Genomic DNA, 24,997 nt, shown 5'->3' with positions numbered 1-24,997 from the left:
CAACATGGCCAGCCCATCAGAGTTGTGCTCTCTGAAACAGAGTTTGAATGCTTGGCAGTTTAGTACCAGTAAGCACCTCAGTGTCTAATACCTTATCCCGACAAGTGATCTTCAGATGCCAGATGGTACAGTGGATAAAGCACTGGCCCTGGAGTCAGGAGGACCTGAGTTCAAATCTGATCTCAGATACTTACTAGCTGTGTGACCCTGACCCTTAACTTCAATTGCCTTTCCCTGCCCCTAAATGTATATGCACCAAGTGTCATATCATCTAAAACTGTTAAAGAGTTAAGTGAGTTACAGAAAAAATTATAAAGTAAAACTATAATAATTGAGACCTCAATCTACCCCTTTCTGACCTAAATAAATTATACCAAAAAATAAACAAGAAAGATGTTAAGGACCTGAATAGAAATTTTAGAAGAATTAGATATGAAATACCTTTGGAGACTATTAAATGGGAATATAAAGGAGTATACCTATTTTTAATATTTGTATGGTACCTTCACAAAAATTTACCATGTTTTGAGACATAAAAACCTCATAAACAAAGAAAAATTAAATGAATCTTTTATTGATAGTAATGTAATAAAATTACATTCAATAAAAGGCTTTTAAAGCAAAAATTTTAAATTAATTGTAAGCTAAAAAAATCCTAAAGAATGTATAGATCAAAGAACACATTGTAGAAACAATAATTTCATTAAAGATAATAACAACAACAAGACAGCATCCAAAATTCTGTGGGACATAATCAAAGTTTATCTTTTCTGTTAGGTTTTTCAAGCTTTGAAAGAAGAACATTAAAGTCTTCTGCATTTATATTACTCTTTATGCAATAACTCCTCTTCCAAGTCACATTGAAGAAGAAACAGGCTAGGGTCACCCTGTGACCTTTTCTGGCTGGGAATGGGAGATGGGAGTTACTGCCTCTTCATATGACACACCCAGCCACTGAACTTTAGACTCCTATCATTAGTTGCCTATGCAACATTTAAACTAGATGTCTTGGGGATGTCTCAGATTCAACAGTCCAAGAGAAGTCTTTCACTCTCGCCCCTCTTTCAAATTCCACTATTTCTGTCAAAGAGCATCGCCAATCTCCCAAGTCAATACCCCTGACGTTATCCTCAAGTCCTTACTTTCCTCCACCCCACATATCTAGTTAGTTGTCAAAATTTCTTACATAAGGTTACTTTCCACTTGCACGATTACTACCCTAGTTCCCTTACCAGCTTTTCCCTAGATTATTACAAGTTCCTGATTGGTCTCCCTGCTTTGATTTTCTCCCTACTCTAGCCTACCCTCTACATTGTTGTCAAAGTGATTTTCCTGAAGTACCTGGATGACTGGAAATATGGTGATGATATCAAGAGAAAATGGGATTTTTAGAGAAGGGATGAATTTGGGGGCTTAAAAGGAATATAATGAGTTCTTTATTTGTACATATGAAGTTTGATTTGCCTTCAGGCAGAAATATTGTTATGCTCATAGGTGGCAGTTGTTAGCTTAAATTGCTTAAGAGAAAGACTAGGGCTAAATTGGAATCATCTCCTTAGATATAATAGTTGAACACTTGGAAACTGATGAATTCTCCAAGGTATAGAATATATGGAAAGAAAAGAAGAGTCCCTAGGATCAGAGCCTTGGGGTCTGCTTACATTTGTCCATAAGAAGAGGAAGATCCAGCAGCGGAGACTGAGGAGCAATAGTTAGGTAGGAGAATAAGAAGAGAGCAGTGTTGCAGAAGACAAAAGAGAAGTGAGTGTTTGACAGTGACCACAACTACAAACAATGCAAAAAGAATGAGGACTTAGGAATGATTTGATAGTTAAAGCATCACTGGTAACATTGGAAAGAAGAGTTTTGGTCAAGTAATGTGGGGTTGGAAATCTGATTGCTAGCATTTAAGAGCTGAGGAAATGGAAGCAGAAGGATAGAGCTATCATTTCATACACTATGAAAGACGTAAGAGAATGATAACTTCAGGGAATGCCCATCTTTAAGGAAGGGCAACATGAACAGGTTTGTATTTGATGAGGAATATTGTGTTTGTATTTGGTGAGAAGAGATTGGAGATGAGAACAAGAGAAGCATTAACCTAGGGGACATCTACTACAGGAGATGGGATGGGATAGGAAGACCTGAATTCAAAGCTAACCTCAGGCAGTTACTGACTGTGGGGTCCTGAGTAAGTCACAACCCCTGTCTGCCTTGGTTTCCTCAAGAACAAAAGGAGCATAGTACCACCACCCACCTTCCAAGATTCTTGTGAAGATAAAATGAAATAGTATTTGTAAAGTACTTTGCAAACCTTCTAGTGTTGTATATGTGCTAGCTATAGTAATAATTACTAATGTAAGTGCATAGTGACACAAAATAATAGATGGTTGGGCAGCTAGGTGGCACAGGGGATAGAGTGATAGGCCTGGAGTCAGGAAGACCAGAGTTCAAATGCAACCTCATACACTTACTAATTGTGTGACCTGGAGCAAGTCACATTACCCTGTTTGCCTCAGTTTCCTTATTTGTAAAATGTGCTGGAGAAGGAAAAGGCAATCCACTCCAGTACCTTTCTCAAGAAAACCCCAGGTGGGATTACAAAGAGTTAGATGTGACTAAAACAACTGAACGGTAACAACAAAGTATGGTCATTTATAAATTCTTTTCAGCAATATTTTATTATTGTTTTTTATGAGTAACCTGGCATATTTTAGATGAGATTTACCTTGGATTCAGCCTCTTTAATGAAAGATTATTGCAATACTGGAAGTCATTAGAACTAAATTTTCAAAAATTGACATATACAGTATTTCCTGTGTTTGATTGGTCTTTAAGGAACATGAATCTTGTCAAGATATACCAAGTGTCCCATTCATAGCACTCAAGGACATCTTTACAATATATCCCCACTTGGAATATTCTAAAATTCACACTTAAAAATGATGAAGGGAAGGAAGATTTAATTTACAGATTTTATTCCAAACAAATGTGCAATATGACCAAATGAAATAAAAAAGCATTACTATTTCTGTGAATATTAACATTTCCATTCTTGGGACTTGTTTTGAAATCTCTATTAGGAGACTTACAAAAACAGCAGTAATATCAATATTGTGTGAAGTAATTCAGCCAGGGAATTTGCAGTGAAGTTGCACAAATGATCTCCAAAATCATTCAATATTCAGAGTTTTATGAATATATAAATCATATTTTGTTTCATTTTATGACTAAATTATTTGTGACATCTGAAGTTTGAAAGGGAACTAATATTCTAATAGTCTATTTTGTGGCCTGAGAAAGTTGTTACAACCACTTAAAATTAAGAAAGGAAATTTGAAATGCAACTAAACAAAATACAAATTTATACTAAAATGCTGACTATAATATATTGATAATATTAAGTTCAAGATTTTTTCTATTTTCATTCTGTATTTTCACAAGGAGAAAATGAGCTTATTGATTACCGCAGTGTGTAACCTGGTCCTCTAAGAGTAGCAGGTGAAATTCCTTTACTTATCTTTGATGGGAATGAATAGTTTTATCTTCATGATCTAATTTTAATCTTGTTAAAATATATATAGTAACACATTTTAGAAGAGTCCCCCATTTTATTTGGATAGTTTAATTAAGATTAAAGGGCATTGATACTCAAATAAAACTTGTTAATATGAAGGGGAAAATATAATAGTTAGGCATATTCAATTTTATACTAAGAAGACAATTTAAATTTACATTGCTATAAAACATTAGATTTTTATTTTAATTTAAATTCACTTGGTGCAAACATTTTAGAACTTGTAGCACTTTTGGTAGAAGCCGGAAGCCTAAAGTAACATAAAGTATTTGTTATACTTTGTTTTTTTTAGTATTTTTAGCCAGTAATTATTACACCAATTAGTTTATGAGCGATCTTATCAATAAGCACTCCCTTCAACAGCGCAAATCAGAAGCCATCCCTATCCAGTATCACTCTTGTCTATTTCCTCCTATTAATCTTCTATAAGTGAACTAGAGACAGCTCTCTTTATCCCCCCCTTTAGGTCTCTAATTGGCTAGCATTGAGTACATAGGCAATCCATGTATTATATTTTACAGTTACTGTATGAACAGTAACCTTCTTTTCCAGTCCTTTATTTTCTACATTATAATTTGGTATCTCTTCTCACACATAAATCATTATTGGCAATATGCTGCAGCTTGTTTCTGACCACCATATATTTTCCCATTGCTATCTGAGTCACTTAACATTTTAATTCTTTAGAGATTGTTTTCTTCTGTGATTTATAGTTGTGGGATCATAGATTTAGAGTTAGAATGAACTTCAAAGTTTTCCTTCCAGCTCCCAACAGATGAACAAACTGAGCCAAGAAAGATTAGATGGCTTGCCCAAGGTAACAAGTAGCAGAGTCAGGACTGGGCCTAGGTCTTAACTCCCAGACAGCACACCTTTCATTGTACCACTCTGCCAAACCATAACATAGCATCAGAATACAGGTTGCTGTTAAAAAGATAGGGTGTTATTTCTAGGAGCAGTTTGAGATCATTAAAACAAAGCAATTTTTCAAACACAATCTATTCTACTCTCTAACTCATATTCAGTTCAGAGCCTAGTTCAATGTCCATCTCTAGCCTGTGTCCAAAATATAGACACTTAAGGACCAGCTCTTTTGTCTTTCCATACAACTTCATAAAAATCATTCTTTATCCGTTTGTTTATTCCTGGATGGATTGTTAAGGCAAACTTTTTGAGTGAATATGGAGCTAATTAAAGAGACTGTACAGTATTCAGAGGATTTTTGCAATCAACACAGTCATTTGCAAATAGCACCATTTCTGTTTCCATTTGATTCTATGCTAGGCATTCTCAAGGAAGGGTAGGAAACCCTTTTGGCAAGTAAATGTCTCCCAGTTTTATGCATTTTTTTTTATATTGATAATCAAGAAATCTTACCTTCAGTGTAGGAGACACTTCTTTTATGAAGTTTTTATGGTTGAATTTTGTTCTCTAGGGTCAAATTTTTTGTAATCCAAAAGCAATAAACACTCCAGCTGATTATTGGGTATCTCAAAGTTGATGTCCTGTAGGCATCTTAAATGTCACATGTCTAAAATTGACCTAATTTATCTTTCCCCTCTCAGCCCTCCCCTCTTCCTATTACAGCCAAACACCACTAGTCCTCTCAGTCACTCTGGCTCTTAACCTAGGTGTTATCCTCAGCTTCTGTCACCCCATATATCCACTCGAATGCCAAGTCTTTTGGATTCTACCTCTTTTAGTCTTTTCCTTTTTCTCCTCTGATACTGCCACCATTATTGTTCAGGCCCTCATTATCTCACTCCTGGACTATAGGAATAGCATTCTGGTTGGTCTTTCTGCCTCAAGTCTCAAGCTGAAAGGCTGTGCTCCACTCAGCTACCAAAATAATCTTCCTAAAGCCCATGTCAGACCCATGTCTGACCAATAAACCCCAGTGGTTCCATATTACCTCCAAGTTCAACTATATAATGCCCTAGCTTTTAAAGTCTGTCATAACCTGACCCCCCTCCTACCTTTCCAGTCTTCTTACACCCTGCTTCCCTGCACGTACTCTATTATCCTCTACCCTCCACAATTAGTAAATGAAACCTAGATGAAAATCCAGCAAAAGAGACTGAGAAAGTCAGACAGGTAAAACAAGAACCAGGAGATTGTAGCATCATAAAGACCTAGAGAAAAAAGAATATCAAGGAGAAGAATGGAATTGGAAATGACAAAGCAATAGAGAAGTCAGCAAAGATGAGGATGGAGAAAAGGCCATTTATTAAGCAATTTAGAGATCATTTGTAACTCCTCGGTCTGGCTTCTGACCTCATTCATCTGAAACTGCTCTTTCTCAAAGATAATTTAAATGTGTTTATATCATTCTCATGGATTTATAAACATTATAAAATAGGCATATGGATCACTTCTGATTGCCATTTCTGGGTAATAATACCAGGTATGATTTTTTCCTCCCAATTTTTCTCCCATATTTTCCTCCAAGAAGAGAACAAGGTATCTTTCAGATATTTTGAGGGGAAAAAATTTCATAGCTTTCTAAACTTGTGTCACCTCCAGTACAAATTTCTTCTGTATTTACTGGTTTTAGTTCAGACAGTGTTCCAGTCTTTTTTCTTTTGTTGCACTTCTCCCTCTTTATATAGCACACCAAGGACTAGGGTGTTCAGGTTCATGGTTCCATTGTCCTCACTGATAAAAAACAGTTACAGAATGGTTGAAAGTTGTTGAGTTTTTATCATGTCCTCCTTCCCATTTTTGTGTGTAAATGCTTTGAGGATGATCCAGTTCTTTTCTCCTTTGGTTCTTTTCTCCTTTTTTTCTTTCTCTGCTTCCTTCCTCCCTTTATTTATTCAAATCATAAAGGGGAGTGAAGACCCTCATTTTAGCTCTACTGTATGAAAATGTAGGCAGCACATCCAAGGGCAAGAGGCCTAAGATATTTTTTTAACCATGGGTGACATAAGGATCTCCCATCTCTGTTGAAGTTACTCAGAATGCACTTCTTTTCTTCTTCCACTGCTCTTCCTTGTTTTGTGGGTAATACAGTTTATAATCTCCTACTGTCCTCTGCCACAGGACTTTGCAAATAGATTAATATGCTAGCCAGTTTTGCTCTGTCCATCATTTGTCGCCACTTGGCCTGAAGATCAGGTATTTGGTGACTAAGGTAATTTCTCTATTCTTTTGTCAGATTTATGAAACTTACATCTTTTGAAGTACTATAAGAAATCAAAATAATCATGTTGTTTTTTTCTAAATCGTTTTCCCATTTTATGAAGTCAGTAGAGCTATTAGAGCTATTAAAATTGTGTTTTGTACCTTCTCATAATTAGCCTTTCTTTTAGTGTGGTATTGATTTTGACATTTGCTTTCAGAAGTCAATAGCATGTCTGAACCTCAGATGTATCAGTCAGAAATGGTTCTTGTATTTTTAACTGGCCAAAAATACAATCCATTTTCAAGGAACTTACCTTCTAATGGAGTGGGGGAGGGGATACCATGTAAATAATTATGTGTGTACAAGATATATACAGTTGGGGAAATTAAAATTATATTTAATAATTTAATAATTGATTCTGTTCTGTGATTGGCCTGATTCTCCATTTTGTCAAGCCCCATTTCTCAGTTAAGCTCTCCTGGTTTGAATTGGCTTGTAATTAATCCTTCATTTTTGAAGAAGACCAATGACAGGTGGTGTCTTGACTTGCACATAAATTGGGTTTAAGTGAGGCAGAGTCTTGCAAAGTCATCAGCCACATTCTTTCTTTCAGAGTCACTGAAGTCCAATGGTAGGACAAAAATACTGGTGTTGTCCTGGGAAACTCTAAGTACCCTATAGCATGTCATTCAGCTGCCTTCATGACCATTGGAACAAATTGTTTTCATCCACCCATTGCACCAGGGGAAGTCTTCATATGCTTAAGATAGACATCCTCCACAATGGCCAGCAGGTTTGAGGCCTGTTGGTTGCCTTGATTCTGGTTTTAGTCTGTCTGCCTAAAGGGTTTATTAAGATGGGGCTGCTGTGCGTGCTATAACTTCTTGGAGCCACAGGTGAGAATTGATTGACAGGTGGACTCCAAAGGTGTATGAGCATCTCTAAAAATTGCTTGGTAAACCCTTACGCTAGAGGTGCTTGTCCTCCCTGAATATCCCTGAATTGGCTTAAAGGTATGATTGAGAGGGAATGATGTTATCACTCTTATAACTAGCCCCTGGGACATTTACTTGTTAACCATTTTAACCAGGGACATCCATTTGGTATCTAAACTAGAACCAGCTGAAGCTGGAGCCCTTCCCAAAAGACAATTTTGCCCTCATCTCTCCTTGTGAAATTAGGGGAGGTTTGATCCCTTCTTGATGGAGATCAAACTGAGTGGTTCTGGTCTCCTAGCCAAGATTACAAGAGGCAGGTAAATCCCATAAAATAATTATCATTCCCTAATTGTTGGAGAGGGGCATGATCATCCACACTTGAATACCAACCTACTTTTCCCTGCTATAGTCAATTGTAACATTCCCTAACCACACAGAACTCCTTCTTACCTCTTTGTGGGGGTTGCTGACCTGACTGAGAGGTTCTTCTGACCCTCTCTATTAACAGCTTTGTGTCACTGTTAATAAACCAACCCTTGTACAGAAAAATGTACTTGGTTTCCCTGTTACTGTCTTTTACTCATCATTATGTACTAATGGAAGATAATCTCTCAAGGAAGCGGAGAGAAGGAGAACCAAGAAAGTCTGCTTGCAGAAGGTAGAATTTGAGCTGAATTGAAGAGAACCAGGGAAGCTAGAACTGTTAGGAAAAGTCGAAAGTAGTTGGAGCAGAAATTAGGTTTCTGCTAATGGAGAGGCAATATAATGTAGTGGATAGAGTGACAGACTTCAAAGAAGACCAAAATTAGAATGGGATACAAGACAATAATTCTTCAAAGATAAAGCAACTTCAGCTGTCTCCTGGATACCCAGAAGTCAGACGAATATTTTTTAAAAAATGAACTGATGCTCACTGACCCTGAGCTCACTCAGCACTCTTTCCCCACCTCCCACACTACTGGAAGCAAGACTGTACTAGTATACCAAGAATCTACAACAAAAACCAATCCCATGCCTTTATTCCCCCTTTCTATTTCCAGTGCTCTAAAGATACCAGCTTCTGACTGTAGATGCTATGATGGACAGCCAGAGCACAGCCCTTCAGGGGGCTCCAGTTCCATCATACCAACACCGCAAAATTCTGAACTGTCAGTGCCAAGGTTGACAACCCTGTCCAGGACAGCAGCTTCCTGAACTAGTGTTGCTGAGCCAGAGAACTAAGGAGCAGAAGAAGCTCGACAGGATACCAAGACTGTTTACTCTGTGTGTGTGTGAGTGTGTGTGTGTGTGTGTGTGTGTGCGTGCGTGTATGTGTATATGAGTGGGTGAGTGTGTTGGGGAAGGTGGAGGACTATGTAGCACTCCATTAAACCTGAGGGAAAGACCACAGTATCCACTGGGGCCAGTTGTGGCTACCCAAAAGTCACTCAGGGCAGACCGAGCATGGGAGGAACTTGAAACATTTTAAAATCCAGTCCCCAAGGAGACTATCATCAGAGGAGAGAGATTGAGAAAGAGAATAGGAGAAAGTCAGGGAGGGAGAAAAAAAAGACTGAAATTACCAAAGATCTCAGGAAGAAGAAAATTCAAAAGACTTTGGAACATAAGCAGATAAATCAGCAGGCAAAACATTCATAACAGAATGAAATATGATCGCTAGATCTAGTAAATGAGTTCAGGCATCTGTGAATAAATACTGCAAAGCAAAGAAAAATGATCCAAGGTGATGAAACAGAAGACCCCATGGACATGAGAACGTGGTACCACAACTTGTCTCTGAGTGATTCAAAATTGAAATGAGAGTTAGGAGAGCAGAAGTTGTGACTTGCACAACAAGAATAATGGGCAAAATAGAAAAGCTGGAGTTTGCAATGGCAAGTCTCACCAAAGAAACAAAATGGAGAACAATAGATTGGGAATGCAAATATACAGACATGAAAAACAAGCTAGAAGAAGATAAGCAATAACAGAAGGACGTGACAGGGATATTATTGTGCAGTAAGAAATTACGAATGTGAAGGATTCAGTGAAACACGGACAGATTTGTATGGACTGATGTGAAGCAAAATAAGCAGAACAAATACAAAAATATGCATGACCACAGATGAAAAATCTCTAAAAGAAAGTTTAATTCTAATAGAAAAAATATTGAATTTTTGAGAAAAGAAATAATAAAAGTTTCCTTCCCCTGCACAGCAGAAGGAAGAAGGAAAAAAAGAAAGAAAAGTGAGACAACTAGACCTGAATATTTTATACATTGTCAGATGTCACTATCAGATTTTTAAAATTGTTTTGCTTTGTCAGCAGGGAAGATTAGATTTGGAGAGGAGTATTGAAATGACTATGATACTTTTTAAAAAGGGCATCAATAAAGTTGTTTTTAACTTGTTAAAGCCTTCCAAATTAAATCAAAATTACTTTGATACTCAGTTGGTCTAGTGCAAAGAAAGGAATAGGTAAAGTCAGAAATTTTGTTAGAAAATATGGATCAGGAATAAGAGGAATCAAAAATTGTAGACAACATAGAAGCTTCATGCCTATAAATCATGAATATTTTCTTTAAGAAAAATCAGAATGTTAGATATGGCATGTACCTAATCACATCATAAAATTACATTAACCATACGTACAAAAATAATTCATTACTAATGTGATAATCTCTTGGAAATCAGCTTTCCTGTATACCATCAGACCACTGACCTATTAGAACAAAGATAAGAACTAGTATATAGCTAGAAAAATAAAAATGGAAAAAAATACAATATTCAATTTTTAAAATTATGTTCTGATTATGAGGTTTTTTTTTCCCATAAAACATTGAAAAGAAATGGAGGGAAAAACAAGGTTAAAGGATTTTGATCCTTTCTGATTTTGTTTTTGAATAAATTCTTGAATAAAAAATGGGAGATGGGTAGATAAAAGGATGTAGATAATGACTATAATAATTTCATATAGAAATTTAAATAATATAAATTACTAGAACAAAGAAAGCAAAATAGCCTAAAACCTCAGCAAACGTTTTACTCATCAGACAGACAGATATAGCAGCAAATGTAATATGGGTTTAAAATATTAACTGGTTTGTAAAATTTTGCAGGGGAAGGATGATGGAAGAATATGAACAGTATCAACTTATAAAATAGAAGTAAATGGAGGAAAGTAAAACCAGTTTTTAAAGAGTTCAAGGGCATCCTAAAGACATTTAAAGGTGAAAATAAAAGGACTATATAAAGAAGAAAAATTAAAAGATCTATTATGCTTTTATAGCAAACTTTTCATCATCAATGTATAGAAAGTAACAATTTTCAAATGGGGGGGGGGATTTACCATCCTCAGCTTTGGTAGGTCACATATGTTGATGACATTAGAAGACAGCAAGCTGTGGGCTAACCAAAGAATAGCTGTGACACTGACCCTTTAAAAAACAAGTTACATTTCCTAAGGGCTAGGTGAGACAAAAAATATCCCTGAAGAGTGAGACCCCTGGAAGCAAAGAAGAGAGTCAGATATAGAAACACCTTGAGAGGAATAGTTCCTTGACTTTTGGAGGAGAGGAAGAAATTTCTTTCTCCCTCACACACTGGCCATGTCATTTTGCAGTAGAGCTACTCATTCAGTAGGAGACAGCCCATCCAAAAGGAGAAAGACCCAGGATTCAAATGATATGCCCAGAAGAAATGTGCCTAGCAGATGTAGTATGAGGCTACCATGAGATTAACAACATTGGGACATTGCAATGCCAAAAGCATGAGTTGCTTTGGCTTCATGTATTCACTGCGTTTGCGACTCTACTGGTATTCTCAAGATGTGTCCACTCTTCCCACTGATGTTGTTTGGAGTTGTGGAAGTGTGTGTCCAGGGTATATGTGGGATATGTTTTGTAGCCATGTGCTTATCTCATTAAAGCCTTTGCTTTGAGCTAATTGTGTCTATTTCCTGACTACTAAAGGTGAACATACTGGTAGGGGCTCATGAGCTATGGTTTTAGTAATGTAGACCCACAGAATACCTAGAAACTAGAGGTTGTCAACTCTGGGAACTCAATCTTTTGAGTGTAAAAGTTGCCCATAGGAAATACATCAATTTTTATTTAGTTCTCCTTTTTTCACATGTTTTTATGTAGGACCTAAAACCTCTATACCCTCCATTTATCTTTTAAATCTAAACTGACCAAAAAACCCGATTTACTAATTCCTATTTCCTACCTGACTTTTTGGCTCAATTGATAAGGTTGTTTGGTGGGGCAAAGGACTGCCTTTGCTGTTTAAAGTTTGTTTGTTTCTTTTAATCGGGTTTTATTCTGACTCATTTTGTCTAACAAACCTCAGGTGCTATGTTCTAGACTTGTTTCAAACACGGTAGAATGATAAAAAAAACAACAACTTTACTAGAGAATAACATGCTTGATGGTCTGGAAGCACATGGATTCCTTTTGTAGGATATGTGTGTGCACATACAGGATTTAGAACAGGAAGGAAACAGTCATTATTTAATCCAACCACTCCATTGTACAGACAGGATAATGGAGTCCCAGAAAATTTAAGTAATTGCCTTTGGTAACGCAGGCAGTAAGTAAGTAGAACGAGGGGATTCAAACGCAGGTCCTCAAACTCCAAATCACATGCGTGTGTATGTGGTTTGTTTGAAGTTTTTTATTGCCTCATGAACAACCACCACAAATAGTAAGTTTGCTAAATCCTCACGTTGGTACAGATTACAAGTCTCAAAATTCAGGGAAAGGGATGCTCAGTAAGAAATGTACTCGTCAGAGAAGATTTTCTGAGAAGGTAGAGATTGAAATGGTATTGAAGGAAGGATAGCATAGATGAGAAAACAAGGAGGAAAACATTCCAACAACAACAAAAAAAACATCAGCAAAGTGTCAAAAACAGGATTATTCAGGAAATTTTTTTTGTGAAACATTGAGAAAACTAATTTCAGTGAGTGGGTTAGTAAGAAATAATGTCAAGCAAACAGAGTGGTGACGAATCATAGAAAGGCATTAAAAAAACAGATCGTTGAAGAAATTTAAACTTGGTACACCAGGAAATAGGAAGCCATTTAAATGCATTAACAGGGAAATAACATGCCAAAAGTAGTTTTTAAGGCAGACTAATCAAGCAGCACTATGAAGCATGGATTGAAGGGAGAAGAGATTGGAGTCAGGGAAGCCAGCTAGGAGGTTATTGTAGTATTCCAGCTGTGAAGTGATCAGTACTTTGACTATTGTGGTGAAAGGTGAAATAGAAAATACAGGACACATTTTGAAGGAAAAAAAGGCAGACACTCATGCCTGGTTAGATCTTAGGAATAAAGAAAGTTTTATTAAAGACAACTGCAAAGTTTCAAGCCTGGATGTTAAAATAGGTGACGTACATTGACAGGGATGGGGAGTCAGAAATTTATGCTAATATTAAGGGGGAAGTTATAAATTGGGTTTTGAATATGTTGGGTTTGAGGTAATGTTAGGGTAGCACACGCATGTCCAGTAAGCAGTTGGAAGCACATTTGACTATTCGTCTACCCTCATGATAATGCAAGATAGAAATTGTAGTTTTATTAAGTAGCGTATTTCAAACGAGAGTATAAATGCAAGTTGAATTTAGGAGATCCAAGATCAACAGGGTGATTTTAAAATATCCAGTTTTCATGGATTTCCTGCATTGGAAGAAAATTCAAAAGAAATTTATTAAAAATGAAATTTGAAAAATTATTTTTTAAAATGACTTCCACAAGGTGTCAGCAATACTTTGAGACATAGTGAACAAGGAGATGTAATGTTAATTTTAAATAAAATATCAAATTCACCAAATAGTGAACATTGAGGAGTAATGCATTTAATTCTTTTGTGCCACCTGCTTGTTACCTTGTATAGTATTCAAGAATCATAAGTAATTTTACATGATGTGTAGAAACACACTTTTATGTTGTATTCCATGAAGTGCTTCACTTTTCTAGTATGAGATATAAGTATCCCTAACTTTAATATTAAACAAAGGAATTATACCCTCTCAGAACCATCATGTTATATATAGGAGAAACTAGGGTCACAAGGGGGCAGCACTTTCTTTAAAAATATGTATTTTGACTGGTAATGACACAAGCATGTTAGGAATAAAAGGATATCACCATTGTTCAGTAGACAATAAAGCCTGCGCAATAACTTAGAGGATATTTTAGAAGATACTAAGTGTTTGGAATTTGTAATTATTATGCTGTATATTTTCTAAGAAATCTTTCCATTTATATTCAAAACACAGTTTAAAATAATTTTATTCAGAACTTTAAATGCCTAAATTTAATCAAAGAAAAATGTTGCTCTTTTGAAATAAAACTAAGTTGAGCAGATGCAATTATCCTTTAAGACGTTCTGGTTTTGGTAACTCATTAGAGGCTGGCCTATGGAGAAGCTCTCCACAGAATTCTTGTTGGGTCCTTAGAATTTAAATTCCTATCATGGTCAAATGGCTAAACATTTTTTATTTTATTTCCACTGTGTTCCCCTTTGTAAGATAAAACTACCTTCCTTCTATTACCTATGACTTCAGTTGATGAACAAACATTTATTAAACTCCTTTTATGTGCTTGGAACTGTGCTAGGTGCTAAGGGTACAGATACAGAAAATGAAATAATAACAATTCTCAAATAGCTTGCATTTTTTAAAACAAATTTTTATTGACATCTTTTGTTTTTATATGACCATACCAACTCTCAGAGAGCCATCTTTTATAATAAAGTAAGAAAACCAGAGGAAAGGGGGAAAAAGTTCCTGTCATTGTATGCAATGCCCCACATGCATAGTCCCTCACTTCTGCAAAGTATTATGTATTATCTTTTAGGCTAAGCATTGTCATTATAATTTTTCAGTATTAAGTTTCAATTATTATTGTTTAGCTTTACATTTTTACAGTTATAGTTTTTAATATATTTTGTTTTCCTGGTTCAGATTAGTTTATTTTGTATCTGTTTAAGTCTTTCCATGCTTCTCCATTTAAACATATTGTTTCTTACAGCACAGTAAAAGTCCTGTTCGATCCTAGACCACAATTTGTTTAGCTAATAAAGTTTCATTCATTTATGGACCTCAGTTTGTTTCTCCATGCCATGGGCAGACATCTACCTTATTTCCAGTTCTTTGTTACCGTAACAGCAAGGACTCCAGCATACCCAGGAGAGCCTAGTACTTTTCTAAGGGAGGGAGGGATCTACTTTTCTAAAAAAGGAAAGCAACTTTTGAGAGGTCAACAATCTACTCTAATTAAGCACATATAATATTCACTTAGTTCAGGGGAAAAACTCAGCACCCTCAATTTCAGAGAAAATACAGAGGAATAAAAACCAACAGACAAGGGCTTCCAACTGTCTAACCATAAGCAATTCATACATCACAGATCAACAGACAGATCCAACTGCCTGATCATACATACATACCAGAGAGAGAAGCACCAACACGTGGGTTTTCAAAGCAGTTGGGGAGAGGGGAACTCATTAGCAGCTACCCAGAGGCTTATCTGGCGAAACAAAATACTTCCAATGAGTAATCCCCAAAACCAAACCTCACCTCAGAGTATACACTTTTCAGAGGCAGAGGGCATCACAACCCTTGAGAATCAGTGCCTCATTAGAAATTAACAGAAGATGTAGATCTTCCTACAAATCTCCCCTAATCAAGTTTCCCTTAATTGTCAGGCCCCTTAATGAGTCAGGCCCTTTAAAGGGTGAGGAAGATCTCCAAATCTCATTAATATAATTAACATTACAGCTACCACAAAAAATACTGCTATAAATCTTTTGTTGTATTATGGGGCCTTTCCCTTTGTCATATGCCTTCTTGGGGTATGTTCTTAGTAGTGAAATTTCTGAATCGAAAAATAGACATTTTAGTCATTTTCTCTGCATATTTCCAAATTGCTTTGCAGAATTGCACTAATTTATAACTCCGCCAATAATGCATTAGTGTACTCACCTTTCCACAACCCTTTCAACATTGATTATTCCTGTATTTTGTCTCAGTTCTCTCATCTGTAAAATGAGGAAGGAGGAAATGGCAAACCACTCCAGTATCTGTGCCAAGAAATCCCCAAATGGCATTGAAGAGTTGGAAACAACTTAACAACAAAACTTTGTGATGAGTTACCTTGCAACCCTCCAATTCTTTGACAATTCTTTTCAGTGTCTTTATGATGTCATTTTTTTAATCTCTATGTCCATTCTTATATGTTACCAAGAGAAGATAGTTGGTCAAGAAAAATAGAGATTTTCATGAGCCCAACCACTCTCTTACATATTAGTATTTGTCATTTTGTAATACGTATTTTCCCTCAGTCTGTAGTGTTAAATCAGACCTGTTAAAATGGTCCATTTTAATGTGCTGAGCTGAAAAACAAATGTAGATTTCCCACAATACATGACTCTCCATTAACTCTATTTGTACAGTGGGATCATGGATTATAGCTAGAGAGCTCTATAGATAGAGCTGGAAGAGACATTTGAGGATGGCTAGTACAGATTCCTGATTTTACATATGAGGAAAATGAGGCCCAGTGCTGGGCCTTAGAGCAAAGTGATTCTCAGAGTCACAGAAATGATAATAAAAAAATGAGTTTCAGAGCTACCACCTATCTCTGAGTTCTTTTTGACTACCCTTCCATCAAAGTACCTTTTCATTTCTTATCCCAAGGAGGTTACCTTACACCTTTAAGTCCAACACAAGGAAGCTGCAGACCAGTGCAATTAGTGGGAGTGAGCCCCTGCCCAGGCCTCCAAGTCACATGGTTTGAGAAAAAGTTTTGTCCAAAGCCGAGGTGGAAAAGAGCACAGATCAAAGGAGGCTGCTGCTGCCCACAGCCCAAGGTCAAGCTGCTTATTCCTGCCTTAACTAGAGTAAGGCCCAGCCCTCTGTAGGGGTTTTTTCCTCTGGACTTTTCAATGGTTTTACCTCACTAGGAGACTAAACAGCCAGCCATCATGCTGGGTTTCTCTGGACCTGCAGCTAATGGCTGCTCCTGCTACTAAGATTCCTACAGCTGTTGCCTCCAGCTATCTTCACCAGGCCAAGCTTCCAAATGTTCATTTCCTTGGGGCATGGAGAAGGCCCTGAGGAAAAGGCACCATTCCAGGAAGTAAAGCTCACTCAAGGTGGCAGCTCTGGCATGGGAATGGGAATTATCCTCCTTTTTTGTGTTTTATAATTATTTGGCATCCTTTTCACCCCCCACTTCATCCTCAAAAAGACCTAAGGGACAGGTTGTATGTATGAATCAAATAAAGTTAAATCCAAGACACCTTTTAGAAACAGTGAAAATAAACCCGATGTTGAAATCTTAAAATTTGCAATAATTGTCAGTGTGCATTTAACACGAAGGAACTATTAAATATGAGTAGTTTGTAGCCAAATTGAAATCAATTTATGTTTATAATGTAAAAGCAGAAGTAACAGTACAGGATCTATACTTGATTTAAAAAAAAAGTTTTATTATGCCTTTTGTTTGAGCCAGTTTTTGATTCATGTGAAATTCATGGCTTTGTTACTATATTTTTAAACTTATCATTTAATTTTTGACATATTGGCATTACTTAAAGAAATCTGATGGGCATAATTAACTCTAATGTGGTGAGACAATATATGCAGTTTATTCTTTGCCTTCTCCCTGAAGGAAAAAAAAGATTTTTTTCCTACCTTCATAGAATGTCTTATAACCCTTCACCCTTGAGGGAAAATGCTAGAAAGGAATAGATACTATGTTGGGTAGGCATGGGAAGAAGTGATACTTTACTGTTATTTGCCTGCAGGACTGCTCCTTTAAGTAGACCGAGTAATGACTGGAATTTGTTTGACGGTGGGTTAATCACCCACAGCTACTGCTACCTAAGCAAGCCCCAGTTATAAATTAAAGATGGGAGCTGCAGAGAGAGTGGGTGGAGATCTCTGGATATACACTGAATTGAGCAGCATGCCCTGAGGAATATTCTGAGGAGAGAAACCACTTGAGTATACAGTATCCATATTTAATTTGTTTTTACTACAATCATCCTATTTCTATAGCTATTTCTATGTAGCTTTTGTTGTAGTCGATGAGATTTCTACCAGTGTGCCAGTCATTGGGAGATAGTTACTTTGACTCTTCTAGAAAAGTCAGGTGATCCAGTTTAATTCTTTTTTTTCCCCATGGCTGAAACAGAACGAAACCTGTTAGAATGACACTTTTTAGTCATTCATTTTCACATATTCTACTAGACTTCCAAGGAACTTGAGATCCCGCAGGACCTTAAAACTATTACTTTTGGAGGAGGACAATGGAAGGAAAAGAAGTGAAATTTCCCTGTTTGCTAGTCAAGTGGAAAGAGGAATCAGCCATCTTTCTTTTGAATTCCTGAAGCCTTGCACATAACCCTCTTCACAAAGATCAGTGCAAAAATATTGAGAACAAACAGTGGAAAACATTCCATGGGAGTCAGAAAACCTGGCCACTTACTTAGTGACCTCTTCTACTTTCTATTATTATTCATTCCCCTCTGAGACTCAGTTTCCTAATCTTTAAAATGATCATGATAATAATTGCCTTTCACAGTTGGGAGGAAAGTTTTTTAATTAATTAATTTTTGGTTTTCAGCACTCTCTTTTATAAGATTTTGAGTTCTTAATTTTTCCCCTTCCCTCCATTCCCCCCACCCAAGATGGCATGCAATCTGATATAGGCTATACATGTATGATCATATTAAACATATTTCCACCTTAGTAATGTTGTGAAAGAAAAATCGGAACAAAATTGTAGAACCATGAGAAAGAAACATCTTGTTGTTGTGTTCGTCCTTTGTTGCCAAAGAAGACCATGCCATCAGAGAAATTATGACTTGACTTGCACTTGACTTTGTTTTGAGTGAGGGAGACAGGAGAGGAGGAGCTGAAAAACAACAAAAGAAAGAGATAATAACATGCTTCAGTCTACGTTTGGACTCCATAGTCCTTCCTCTGGACGTGGGCAGCATTTTCCATCCTACGTCTTTCAGAATTGTCTTAGATTTGCTGGCATTCTGGCATTGCTCAGAAAAGCTAGGTCTAACAAAGTCAGTCGTCAGTGTTGCTGCTACTGTGGGCAACGTTCACCTGATTCTGCTCGTTTCACTCAGCATCAGCTCAAGCAAGTCTTTCCAGATTTGAAGAAAGTTCTTCAGACATTAGAAAGACCTATTAAATGTAAACTATTATTTTTCTATTTTCTGACTCCGGGTTAATAAACTTTAAATTAAAAACATTATGTAGTGAAAAATGGATTTTATAATACTCTTAACAGATGCTGCCTAGCATAGAAAACACATAAAATATACAAGAACATACATTTGACTCTAAAGTATGTGTGATGAAATATGCTCATTGAAATATTTCTCTCCTCCATGTTTTTTTACATTTGTGAATGTTTATCAAGTCACAGTGACAAAAGTATCTCTTATTGGCCAGTAGTCGGAGAATATAAAATGCATAACATTTTGTACACTGCTTGGTGAAATTCATTATAAACTTTTTGGTTTTCTAGTCTATGATTGAGGGTTAAGGTTGACAATTTTATGAAAATTAATCCAGAACAATTAGGCGTTTTTCAGAATGGAAGTATAAGTAACAATAGTTGTCAACTTAGAAGTACTAGATTCTTTATAATTGTTGGTTCTTTAGCTTCTGAAGATTGGTATAAAGCATTTGATATTTTTCATTCATGGGAAGATAAAGATAAATGATAGAGAAAAACCTATTATAATTTGGTTAAATTTTACTTCATCAGGGGCCTTCAAAAATCAAATTAAATTACAAAATTCTAACAGATATTTTCTTCTCATGCTCATTTAAAAGTACTGTCTCAGAGTCAATGAGTACTTGAATGTTATGTTTTACCTCAATGGAACTTTGTATATTAATAAGTTCATAACTCAGAGAACATGTAAAGGTATATAATCACAATATTACATTGTCTAAAAGTATAGCACCCAGGCTGCAAAGGAATCATTCTTTAGATTTAGACTATGATTTCAATCATTTAGTCAGTTAATAAACACTGATTACCTACCATATGCAAGGTACACACCATATGTGTGTGTGCACAAGAATTTAGTGAATCTTTTATTATCTTCTTTTTACTTCTTCCAGCTTGTATATAACCAAAATACAACCAGAAACAATAATTTGTGGATAACCTCTTTTCTAGCTGATAATATGAGAATGTCCTTATAACTCCTGTTCTTGAGAGTTGAGCTATATAATTCCAGTATTAACAATGCATCCTTTAACATGTCTTTTCCACAGAATCCTTCTAAAAGTTTTCTTTATGATTCCAGGGCTGTGGTTCCCAGATGAGCATGTCAGAAATGTCCTGTAGTGAAAGTACATCCTCTTGTCAGTCTCTAGAACATGGCTCAACTCCAGAAATCCTCATTGGCCTGCTTTATAATGCTACAACTGGCAGATTATCAGCAGAAGTGATAAAAGGCAGCCACTTCAAAAACTTGGCAGCAAACAGACCACCCAGTGAGTGAAAATCTTTTTTTTTTATTTTTTTAATCCTAATATTTTTTATACTTGTGAGACTCTCAGTGATGGGGACTTCAATCCTCTCATTTAGACCCACCTAATAAAAAAGGAATGGTACAATCATCAACTAATCTGTTTCATGTTTTCTATTTCCAATCATTTGGGAAATAAATCTGAAATTCAAAATATTAGCTATGAGTTGACAAGACTTTTAATTTTTTATCGTGACTTGAATAAATTAGCTTTATCATAATGTTTAACTATTAATGCCAGAAAGGAAAAAATTAAAGCATTTTTAAAATACATAACAGTTAATAGAACTATGTAAAACTAGTGTTCCTACATAAAAGGCTGATGTCCTTGTGTTCCTCTGAGTGTACTACTGTAAGCTATAGTATTTACTCGTGTATTTTCTGTTTTTTTACTACTACATTTTGAGAAGAGATTATTTTTCCCAGGTAATTCTCCTTCATTTTACATTTTTTTTCTACTCTTAAATAGCTGCCAGCAGAAACTTCTCTAAGGTACATGTTAATTATCCTTGTCAGGACAGATAAGTTAAAGCAGTTAACTATTCGATATTAGTTGGTATTATTCCCCTGCCCCTGCCCCTGCCCCTCCTTCCTCACCACCTTTATCTGTATTTCCCCATCTAACTTCCGTAGGCTGAGATACTGGGAAGGAAGAGCTCCCGATCCTATAAGTGCACTTCTAACTGCTGAAAGTCAGAAGCAGTGAACTGGGGCTTAAGATGCTTCCTGGTCATTCTTCCCTTGGCCCAAACGTGTCAAAACCTCTAACTAAAACTTGAAATCTTAAAATGTAATCAAAATCCTTCAATCACTTGAATAGATAGATAGATAGATAGATAGATAGAGAGATAGAGAGATAGAGAGATAGATAGATATAGATAGATATATGTATATCTATCTATCTATATATATATTATATATATATATATGATATAGATTCCAGTTAACTTTGCAGCAACTTATGGTATAACTATGAATGTTACTATTCATTAATAAATGGAAATGAAAAAATCTTAAAGATGAATAAAGTTTTGTCAGAAGGAATGTTAAGAACCAAGATGCTTTCATTAATATCCTTTTCCTTTACTCTTTTTTACCTGTCTCCTTCATATTTTGCAGTGAAAATATCAAAAAACAGGGAAGAAATTACATGAGTAAATACTACATATTTTAATTAATCAATTACTAATGTTAATATAATTTGAGGGAAAGCATGGATAAATGAAATCTCTCTTTTTGTCTACAGTTTAATGTCTTTGACAAATAAATCTTTAATTAGGTGTGCTATACTGCAACAGAATAAACTTGTGTGGATTGAACCTCTTCTTTTTCCTCTAACCACTCTTTGGCCTTAGTACTTATAAGCTGTGCATTGACCTAAAACCAAGGGACCAAGAGAGAAACATAAGTTAACTAGCTTGTCTAATACACAAAATTAACTCCTCAAATAATCAATAATTGATTACACTTTGGATTTAATTAATGAAAGCAGTGTCTTTGCTTAATCATTAATAGAAACTTGCAAAATAAAGAGTGAATAGAGCTTTCAGGTTAAGAAGTTTGTTCCCATTACTGTTGTTTTAGAATTAGACCAAAAGTGTTAAAATTGATTGATAATGATGACTGACCCACTGGTAAGTGAAATAACTGGACTTGTCATTTTTTTAAAGATATAAACATAAATTATAAATTAACTAAGAGATTTGTTTTTTCTTAGTGTATTTTCTACAGTTTCCAAACATATATAAGAACTCCATAAATAATTAGGTCTAAGTTTTAGATTAAATTATGTTTGGAATGATCTAATTATATTCAAAATTATAATAATTAGCATTTAAGGGCAAAAGTTATAATATTAAAGTTGATGTTTAACTTTTAATAATTTCCATTTTAAACAATTTAATTATATTTTATATTGGGAATAATGTCAGTATTTTTATGCCAGATATTGTATAAATAAGGTTAAGATTCAGTAAAATAACCAAAAAAAAAATACTCTATATTACCCTTAAGTCTTTTATAGCCAGCCTGATCATTTGCATGATTTTTTCTATGTTCAATGTGCTTTAGACCACATAGATATTGTTACAAAAATGTCCCTTTTAAAACAATGTAATTTTTTGCTAAAGATTACACAATGGCCTTTAAAATTTTTTCATTCCATGAAATTTACCCAACAGCCCTTTCGTTCAATCCTCTATCTGAACTAAATTGCTAAAACTTTGTGTTCTTCCACTCCAGTAAACAGTGTTTTCCTCTTTAACTTTAACCTCTGACCCTCTTTCACCCAACAATTGACATCTGGTCATTATTTCTTTTACTGCTTTCCACCCCCTGTTGTCAGATGGACTGTTCTGTTGTCTAAAACACTTGATAGGTGGACAGGTTTATATAATCCGAGGTGAGTTCCTGTAGAGGCTAATTGGATGTTGTCTTTTCATGCAAAAAAAAAAAAAAAAGCAAACCCTAAAACTTGCCAGCAGTGAAGCTGTCCACCATGTTGGTTTCCAGAAAATGCACATTTATTATCTGTGGTACTCTTAAGTACAACTAACTGTAGACTTATCTCTGATTATGGATGATGGTATTCAGAGCACCTACAAAGTTACAAATATATGAAGAGCTTCTTTTTCCAAAGTTTGTAAATAATTTGAGTGTTCCACTAACTTTATTTTGATTCATATAGCAAAAACAAAGTTTGACATTTTGTTAAGCAGCATGTCAATTTTCTTCCATGTTAATTGAAATTTTATCATGAAATATATACATATATATATGATGGAACAATATGCTGTATACCATTTGCATGGGTCAAAAGAACTAGAAAATGCAAAGTTTTAAAGAGAAGGTTTAGCATCCAAGTAGTAGAAAGCAATGAACAAGTAAAATTCATTTTATACACTATACATTGCATCAGTTTTTTTTATATTTCATAAAAATATTAGCTGACATCTCAAGATTTCACATTCAGTTGTGAAAAAATCCTACAGCATTTATTTTCTTTTCCCCAAAAAGCACATTAAATGTACTCTTGCATGAAAATAGGGAAGAAAACATTTTACTTGGTTTTCAAAACTTTGAACCCCTAATGCATTTGGCTTCATTTTGGTCTTTAAATGTTTTGTAAAAAGTATTAAAAAAAAAAAAACCACATCCATGCAGAGATTTTTTTCCCATTTCATCCTAAGCTGTTTTGATGTCTCCTTTGCACTTATGTGTTCCTCTCCTCCTTTTCATCAGTTGCCTTCATTCCCACTTGTTTATTTATTCTTATTCTCTAAAAGCACAATGGAATGCTTTATAGTGTTGTGGCTAATTGGAGCTTGCTAAATGTTTAATAATGCTATGAGATCTTGCTTAGTAAAGCTAAATGGGGGTGGTAGATATGGTGGGGTGGTGGCGGGTAGATATGGTGGTGAGAGAGGAGAAAGGATTATGAGGTATACCTTTAAGCAAAATTTCTAACTTAGGGTACCACTGTGACCATGTAGAAATGCTGAGGTTACATCATCGCACCAAAACTATTTTACCTACTTAGTTTCCTCTTCATATTCATACTATACAATAATTGTGTTAAGTAGAACTGATTGAACTTTCTTCAGTTAACATGGTATACGCCATATCCTTAGAGAATGCTAATACATAATCACCTTAGCAAATCTTAAAATGTCTTTTTTGAGTTTATGTTCCAAAATGTTGTTTGTGATTTTTTCCCCCTGTAGATACATATGTTAAGTTAACTCTTCTGAATTCCATGGGTCAAGAGATGTCCAAATGCAAGACATCTATCCGCAGAGGACAGCCAAATCCCGTATACAAGGAAACCTTTGTTTTTCAAGTGGCGCTGTTTCAGCTTTCAGATGTGACCCTTATATTGTCCGTGTATAACAAGCGCAGCATGAAACGAAAAGAAATGATAGGTTGGATTTCTTTAGGTCTCAACAGCTCAGGAGAAGAGGAGCTCAGTCACTGGACTGAGATGAAAGAATCCAAAGGACAGCAAGTATGTAGATGGCACTCATTATTAGAGTCATAATGGACAGAGCAAATACAGCCTTGTTTCTGGCTCCAAAAACATTATTTGTACTTACCCACTACCAGGAGAGCAGTTCCCAGAAGTATCAGAGTCAACATTCCACCTTAAGACATGCACTAAGTGCTATGGAACAGAACAGCTAATACATCATCTCTTCATTGATTTCCTATATCTCTGGTGGAAATTACCATGGAATATGAGAAACTTACATGATCATGGTCAGTCATATGATGTTGGTTTTTACGGTAATTTCAGTTTAACTGCTAAAGAGCTAGCTATTTCGTTAAAAATTAGAATAAAAAATGGAGAATTTTGGGTTCACTACTGTAAGAATATTGGCACTGTTCTAGAGGTTCTCCATAAAATATATTTGAACAGCCAACACCCAGTGTTAGCGACAAGAAAGTTGTTTTCAATTTGAAAGGAACCTATATCAATTCTAATAGTGAAAACTTAATCTCAATGAAAAATCATTTTACTTCATATTTTTTTCTCTTTGCATAGGTTATTATGCTTCATTTCTCCGTTAAACATCTCAGTAGCATTAAATCTAAGTGGAAGCAGGTATACTTTGACAAAAAGACATTTCTTCAGCACGTTGTGGGGACAAGTTCCACTTGGACCCAAGTCATTTTTCCCTTTGCCTATGCTTCTGCTTAACCCAAAGAGACCATGTCACTGTACTGGTCCCTTGCAAGCCTTCTTAGACAGGTTGTACTGTAGAATTATGTAACTTTCTGTTGAAAGCACTTCCTATATTCGTGTATTC

The 24,997-nt window shown here is 35.6% G+C and overlaps 1 protein-coding gene across 3 annotated transcripts in view; it reads left to right on the top strand.

Moving 5' to 3' along the window:
* Positions 1-24,705, top strand: part of SYT14 (synaptotagmin 14) — a 261,665-nt gene extending 236,960 nt beyond the window's left edge. For all 3 annotated transcript variants that reach the window (XM_072647931.1, XM_072647928.1, XM_072647929.1), the window contains 2 exons: positions 19,968-20,157; positions 23,915-24,705. In XM_072647931.1, coding sequence (XP_072504032.1) covers positions 19,968-20,157; positions 23,915-24,228 — 504 coding nt within the window. In that variant the 3' untranslated portion in view covers positions 24,229-24,705. The remainder of the gene's footprint in view (positions 1-19,967; positions 20,158-23,914) is intronic.
* The last annotated feature ends 292 nt before the right edge of the window (positions 24,706-24,997 follow it).

The sequence above is a fragment of the Notamacropus eugenii genome, chromosome 2 (genome assembly GCF_028372415.1).
Source record: "Notamacropus eugenii isolate mMacEug1 chromosome 2, mMacEug1.pri_v2, whole genome shotgun sequence".
Classification (NCBI taxonomy): Eukaryota; Metazoa; Chordata; class Mammalia; order Diprotodontia; family Macropodidae; genus Notamacropus; species Notamacropus eugenii.
The sequence above is the reverse complement of the archived record's forward strand: the minus strand, read 5'-3'. Positions and strand labels throughout refer to the sequence as shown.